At 31.3% G+C, this 7,611-nt stretch overlaps 1 protein-coding gene across 1 annotated transcript; it reads left to right on the forward strand.

The window, feature by feature from the left end:
* The first annotated feature begins 4,935 nt into the window (after positions 1-4,935).
* Positions 4,936-6,851, forward strand: LOC114177040 (auxin-responsive protein IAA31). Its single transcript, XM_028062268.1, has 5 exons — positions 4,936-4,953; positions 5,134-5,382; positions 5,542-5,750; positions 5,839-5,935; positions 6,054-6,851. Exons 2-5 carry the CDS (start codon positions 5,162-5,164, stop codon positions 6,106-6,108), a joined length of 582 nt encoding a protein of 193 aa, XP_027918069.1. The 5' UTR covers positions 4,936-4,953; positions 5,134-5,161; the 3' UTR covers positions 6,109-6,851.
* The last annotated feature ends 760 nt before the right edge of the window (positions 6,852-7,611 follow it).

Raw genomic sequence — 7,611 nt, forward strand, 5'->3', positions numbered from 1 at the left:
GTTATTTGATTAATTTAACTAATTCAATATTACATAATTTTTTTACTAGAATAGTTGATTAAGATTTTATTTTTATTAAATTTAAATGAAATAAATAACGGTTAAGGTTTCTCTAAATAAATCTAACATCAGTATTTTGTGAATATGAGATATACTAATTAAGAGTTGCTTTGTCTTATAAATAGTTTACAGTTTGAAATATATCAATGATTATGGAACAATACATTTTAGGAACACTAAAGATCTGGGTATGGTATAATAATATTGGTCCTATAATCTATCCATAATCTATACATATAAAAATTTTAATATTCATTTTTGGAGTAGGTAACTTATATACTCGTACTTATTACTCACTTTTTATTTACATCTAAAATAAATAAATAATAGTTAAAAGATTAACCTGTTTACATCATTTGGCTCTTAGTGTTATTTCGGACATTGGGATCAAGCACCTATTTCCAACACTCAAATTACTCTTAAGTCCTTTTATCTGATGTTCTCCTTAGTTAGCTGTTGTTCGGTTCTTTCTCCTGTTTGATTCCTTTGTTGTTTCCCGCTCGGTTGATCGGATGATTGGGGTACATGTCTAAAAGGCTCTGATGCATAAGTCAGTTCAAGTCCGATCAGGATATGGTAATAAATGCGAGTGAAAAGTCCTCACCAACTTACCTTGGGTTCCTATTTATAGTTTTTGGTATGGACTTGTGATTAGGGTTTTTCTTAATCATGGTTCAATTGCTTTTTAAACTCGACTACTGACTTATATTATTTTAATTCACTTTTAACTTACTGATCCAGTTTTGGTGTGGTCGCCCGAACGGAGAACAGTGCGTCCTGGCAGATGTCTCCATAAAGGTGGAAACAAAGTTCAATTAGAAATGAACGCGAGGATCGTTTGGTCGTGAGCTCTCTTAAAACACTCCGCAGAAATTATCACATCAACAATCCAAGAAAAGATCCACATGTAACAAACAGTCTGCGACCGCTTGTCCTTGGTCTATCTGACGGATGATGAGACGATAGGCCATATACATATACAATAATGTAGTTGATGTTTCTGTATATCTTGTATATAACAAGAGCAACATATATAAGAAAATTGTAGACATCAATATATTTACAAAATTTACTATAATTAATTTATCTGTACGTTTGGCAGTACATATAGTACTTAACAGAGACTTTTATTTATTGTTGAGACAACCAAATTCAGCTCCTTTATCCATTGGTATATTAGTTGTAAAATATTTATTTATGGAACAGTGTCGTTTATATAAAAAATTTATCATATATCTTATTTTAATAAAAATAGTTTTTTAAAACTTGAAATTTCACTCTTAAATAATCCAAAACAAGATAAAAGATACTCAAACATGGCATAAAAACCATTAAAGAATTTCTAATCAAACAATTTTGTAGTCATTCCATTTATTTATTTATAACCTTAAATCATGTGATATATAAATTTAAGTTCATCAGACTAAAAAAGTAGAGAATCATATTAGTTGGTTAACAAAACCAGTATAATTAGTTGGTAGTAGTTTTATTAAATCGATCTAATATAACAATTGTTTGAGAATGGAATCGTATTTTTTTTTTAATAAAAAATGGATCTCATTATTGATACCAAAACTAAAACCGTAAAACAACCCACAGAATTACAGTAACTCGATGATAGTTAAGTATGAATTGATTAGGTAAAACATCACTGTTGGTTAATTCTGTGAGTTTGGTAAAGGAAAAACAGTGGATGTAAATATTTTTTTATTGCTTACTTTTAAATATTAAAAAAAATATAAAAATATATTTAGTTTAAGTGCCTACGCTGGTCCCCTTGCATTGAATAAAGAATAGGTTAGTGGGATGAGTCATCATAAGATGGCCACGTGGCAAAAATTGTCGGATCAATTAAGGTTTGTTGATGGATACATAAATGGCTCCGTGGGGCTTGTTTGGTAGAACCGTATTTAGATTGCCACGTCCTTAAGGAGAGGCTCTAATAATAATAATTGCTATTATTTTTTATTTATTTCCGATTAAACTAAATTTATGATGCAATTGCGAGGGTAGATTAAGGGGTTGCATGGTCCATTTAGTTATATTTTTGTTAATATGTGTGTTGAAAAGGAAAAAAGGTGAAAGTGTGGAAGTGTATAGTTTTTTACCAATTGGAATAATGATAATTAAAGGCAGAAAACGAAGAAACATGTAACAGAGAGAATGAAGTGTGTCTAGTCTGCAAACTCCAAAGAGGAGACTCAGACTTTAAATCATGTTTCTTTGTCTCACCATTTCTTTTCTTTCTCTTTATTCCATCTTTCATCCTCATAGCCCCACTCCACACCTTCCCTCTATTAAATAATAAATTATTATTATTATGGATTTTATCGTATAAAAAAATTGATTACCTTCACCTCATTTACACTACTATGTTATGGTTTTATATTATTTTTTAACATGATTTTGTTGGGTTTGACCAAAGTTTTTTATAAAAACGAAGAAGCTTTATGAAATTAATTTCTTTCTCTTCAATTTGAATTGCCTCCTTTGCAACCAACAACAAATTTTTTTTAAACATTTTTCATTATTATTGTAATAAGAAGATAATTTAAGGCATGGAATCTGTTCAGTAAAATTTTAGCTGCGGAAGAAATTATTTTATTTCGAATTGAATACGAAATGAAACCAATGATCGATATCCAGCAAGCATTGACCAAGAAAATACACATGATAAATGAGATCAACATTAGCTTATATAATTCTTTGAATAACATTTTTAATTTATTATTGTAATAAAACGATAATTCATGCAGTCAAATTTTACTTGCAGAAGAGCATAACAAAGATTCTTTTGATGTAAGCGTATATTTTGTTTCATGATTTTAATGTTGGAATTAATTATGAGTTTAAGTATCGTTTAAGAAGAAAAATCTATTATTGTAAGACTCTTGGTTAAAAATAATGTTAATTTTACATTAATTGAGTTTATATTACGTTTATGTATTTTTTTTTTAATGCATCATCTTTCAAAAAGACCTATCAATTATTCCTTATGAATCATCTCTTAAAAGGACCTATTAGACTTGTTGGTTTGTAGTGAATGTACATAATTTCATTTGAGAAGTAATGTAATAATATAAAAGAAAATTAGTCTCAAAAAGACCTATCAATTATTCCTAATGAATCTTCCCTTAAAAAGGACCTGTTAGAGTTGTTGGTTTGTAGTGAATACATAATTTCATTTGAGAAGCAATGTAATAATATAAAAGAAATTTACTCTCAATTAGAGTTGTTAATTTATAGTAAATGCATAATTTCACTTCATAAGTAATATAATAATATAAAAGGAGTTTATACTTTTAAGAGGAGATTGTTCACGTTAAGTTGAAAGTTGAGATTAGATTTAGATCAATTCATATAATCTCTCATTAATAGATCTATTCAGAAAAGCCATAATTTTGAAATCAAGTCTATAAAATCTTCTTAAATTTTGTGTCTTTTTGTACTTTTGATGCGAACAATTACAAATACACGTGTTTTCAATGAATTGACCGAAATCATATTAAGATAAACACTCTTAAATTAACATTCATAAGTGATAAATATAATATTAAAAATTAAGGATAAAGATTAATTACATTCACCAAAATTACTTATTATTAGAATTATATTTTAGCCTTTTGTAATGAACTAAAACAGTAGATTGCAGGAGAGCAAAATTATAATTTAACCATATTTATAAAAATAAATAAAAAAATTATTATTATTATTATTAGTGGTTGGCTTGGATTATGCTGTGAGTATGGCAGTGTAAGGATGAGTCCATATTTTCCAAATTGAGTTGTTGCACGAAGTCTAACAAAATGAAAGAGAAAAGAAGAGAAACAAGATTGAAAGGCAAAAAAAGAAGTGGTAACTGGAATCTGATGCTGAAACTGAACAGCTCAACAACTCAGTGTAGACTAACCTGTGAACAAGAACGACAACTCTTGTACTGGTGTCCAACGTTTGAAATGCACCAGTGTTTAGCTACAATTAATGCGTTCCAGTTTGCTACATATGGCTGAACATCATAGTTACTCCAACTTCCCTATCTGGGGTTGCTGATGCTGTATATCAAGCTGTCAATTTAATTCTTTTCTACTTCTAACTTCCTATGCCCTTCTTCAATTCAATGCCCCTTCTACATTGTCTCCATCATTCTCTTCCAACACTTATGCACTGCCATCACTTTGCTTCAACTTTAGTTATATTTACCACATCCAATCCAAAACAGTTTCACCTCTTTCTATTCTCACAATTCACACCATAATTGTTAAGAGCCTATAAAGCCCTTCAAAGTGGACTGGTTTTTGAGATTTTCACCACATCAACGGCACAAATTCAAAAACTTTTCTCTCAATCCCTTTCATTTCTTCACATCATGTAAATCATAAAGCTCCCACTCACCAAACAAAACTATGTTCTGTAGTCCAATATTTTAGAGAATCATGAAAACCCACTAAATTCTCCAATGGATTATTATAATACACACACACACACATTAGTATAATATTGGTGTTGAAAAGACAAGCAGAAATTAGTTTTGTATTGTTTCTTATTTTATTGATGATATGGTACATGGTGTGCATGACATGACCATAGAGGCAAAGCATTCACCTTTTTCTTTCCAGTTTAATAATAGTAAACCCGATGTCCTCCCATGATGATGTGAAGACATCTTCCATGGAAGGCAGAGTTGATTAAAATAAAATTATAAGCTTCCAAAACTATAATAAACAAGAAGAGGGGTGAAATATGATTAAGAGCTGATTAAAATAAACAAGTTTTGTTGGTTCCAACCAACCAAAACTTCAAAACAAGTAATTAATTAAAGACCGTGTAACTTAGGCCTTGTGGACATGTCGCCCACCCTCAGGGCAAATCAAAACCAAAGAGAGTCTGCTCAATGTCTGACTTGGCTTTGCTTTTGCTTATTTATTTGCTTATCACTCTCTCTCTCTCTCTCTTTCTCTCTCTCTTTCTTTCTTTTTGGTTTAAAGTAGCTTCTTCTGTTGTGTTATGTGTTGTGTGTGTGTATATATATATATATATATATAAGGAGCCTAAGGTGGCGGCTTTTCTTTTCAGTCTTGATCAGTTTCATTCATTGGAAGATATGGGGACATTAGAGGAAATCGATGCTCCTCATACCCAGTCATCATCATCTTCATCTTCTTCCATTGATAGCAACAACCATCCTTCTAGAACTCCACCACCCTCTTCGTCCCCTTCATCGAGTGTGTGCAGAAACAGAACTGATTTGAGCACTGACCTCAGACTTGGTCTCAGCATATCTCCTTCATCTCAATCTGAACCACCTTTCAATTCAACACCAAGGTAAACAGATACACTCTCCTATCTATTTCTCCACGCCAATGCTAACCTTGGATTCTTTTCCGTTCCTTGATCTTCTTGATCCTGTTGTTCGTGTTGGATATATATGGTGATGCATGTATGTATATGATTAATTGCATTAACATGTTAATCTGTTATCAGGGAGGAGAGTTTCAACTGGCCACCAATTAAGTCCATATTGAGGAGCACCCTTGTGGGGAAACAAAGCCATCTCAGCCAGAAACCCTCTTTATTTGTGAAAGTCTACATGGAAGGAATCCCCATCGGAAGAAAATTAAATCTGATGGCACATTATAGCTATGACGGACTAGTGAAAACTCTAGGCCATATGTTTAGGACCACCATTCTGTGTGAGCATTTTCAAACCCTCATGAAATCAGTTCCTTCTGCACCTTCTTTTGGACCATCATATTTAGAGATCAATTTTTGTTTTTTCAGGTCCAAACTCTCAGCCACTCGGTTCTGGGAATTTTCACGTGCTAACTTATGAGGATCAAGAAGGGGACTGGATGATGGTTGGAGATGTGCCGTGGGAGTAAGTGATATGCATATTTTCTCTCAAAAATTGAACTCTTGAATCTTACTATTAGCTCCATTTTCCAGTGTATTTTGTTTGACCCTTTTTTTTCTTTTGCATCTGATAATTAATGCAGGATGTTCTTGAACAGTGTGAAGAGGTTGAAGATCACGAGAGCTGACAGATGCTAGCTAGTTTATTTAGTAATGTATACAACACAGCACAACACAACAGAAGCTCCTCCTGAATTTTCGTTGTTGATAAATTTTTGTTGTAGATCTAGTTAAATTAATTATAGGTGGGTGAAAGGCGTTGAAACATTTCACCAAAAAGAATGGATCCCGTGATTGCCATATCTAATAGCTTTATACACCAAAAAATATAGATGTATAGCTCTTCTTACCTAATAGTCAATTCAGTGCATAGAAAGGTAGAGTTTGATAATAGAGTCGTCTGATTTTGGGTTGGACCTATCTCTTGCTTCTCCCTTTTATCTTCTTACCTATAATGCAGCTTGAAGAATTTGAGGGTTGGGTAGGTCAATTGTTTTTGTGGTGTATTGCAGCTTCGTTGTGTGAAATTTACCTTGAAGTTGAAATACGAAATACTGAAAAGCGTGTGTTGCTTAAAATGTGTCAAAGCTAATAGTGGAAGCATAAAAAGCAGGTATGATTTTCCTAGTTTCCCTACATGGACCTTTTTTCTGGTGTCTCTGCTTTGATGTGTTTGGCTTTGTTGGGTACAACGTAATGATGCCTATGGTGTCCACACCCCTCGTGTCAAGAACAGTGGTTTTGCTTTCATTGTCATGATTTGAGGAAGATTCTAACCATGAATTAAACAATGCCAGAGAAGTGTACTCATTTTGATTGTTCATCAAACATTCACCTACTGACAATGATATTTCATCTGGACAATCATTGATACCTCTTCATTCTCATCTTTCATCTCCATCACAATGCCCAAACACACAAACTTTTACAATCCATTTAGGAACTCAATTGCTTTCATCAACTTTGAATACCATAAACATATGATCAATTATAATTTCAGTACAAAAGTATTCATTATAACACTTAATTCATATACATGAAGGTTTTTTTTGCTCTCCATTTCAATAAAAATAATCATAAGAAAATGAAGTTTGTATAAATTCGAATTAGTTTATGTATAAATTAGAAATTAAATTAAAAAAACAAAGTCTTTATACATTTTCTTATTGATAAGTTGTTGTAGTTTTTTAAGAATTTCAAAGATTCTCATTGTTCTTGTAACATGGAATTTTTAAGGAATTTACTTCACAATTTATTTTATTTTACTTCTAGCTCTGTACTTTGTAACAGTCTCTTAAAATGTTTTCACTCACATAAAAAAAAATATTTAATTTTTTTTAACTTTTAGTACAATTTTAAAGGAGTTAGCAGTGTGGCAGATATGGGTTTGATTTTTCCATCCCATTATTGCATAAGAATTTATCTCATCCTCATATCACTCATATCAATAGGTATAATTTTTTTTTCTCAACCTTATCAGAGAATAGCCCATACCCGTTCGTTTATTATTCTAAATATTATTTTTATAAAAGATAAAAAATTTACAATAAAAGAAATATGATATTATGAGGTATTTAATGTCAAAATTATTCACATTTTTTCTTTTTCGGAAATCAAATATAAAAAAATTATAATTATATA

The sequence above is a fragment of the Vigna unguiculata genome, chromosome 3, assembly GCF_004118075.2.
Source record: "Vigna unguiculata cultivar IT97K-499-35 chromosome 3, ASM411807v1, whole genome shotgun sequence".
NCBI classification, from domain to species: Eukaryota; Viridiplantae; Streptophyta; class Magnoliopsida; order Fabales; family Fabaceae; genus Vigna; species Vigna unguiculata.

What these genes read in the sequence shown, in the direction of transcription:
- LOC114177040 (XM_028062268.1), top strand. Translation starts at nt 5,162, where the DNA reads ATGGGGACATTAGAGGAAATCGATGCTCCTCATACCCAGTCATCATCA. An exon ending in GTTTAGGACCACCATTCTGT is followed by an intron (nt 5,751 to 5,838) that starts GTGAGCATTTTC and finishes TTGTTTTTTCAG; the next exon opens with GTCCAAACTCTCAGCCACTC. An exon ending in GTTGGAGATGTGCCGTGGGA is followed by an intron (nt 5,936 to 6,053) that starts GTAAGTGATATG and finishes TAATTAATGCAG; the next exon opens with GATGTTCTTGAACAGTGTGA.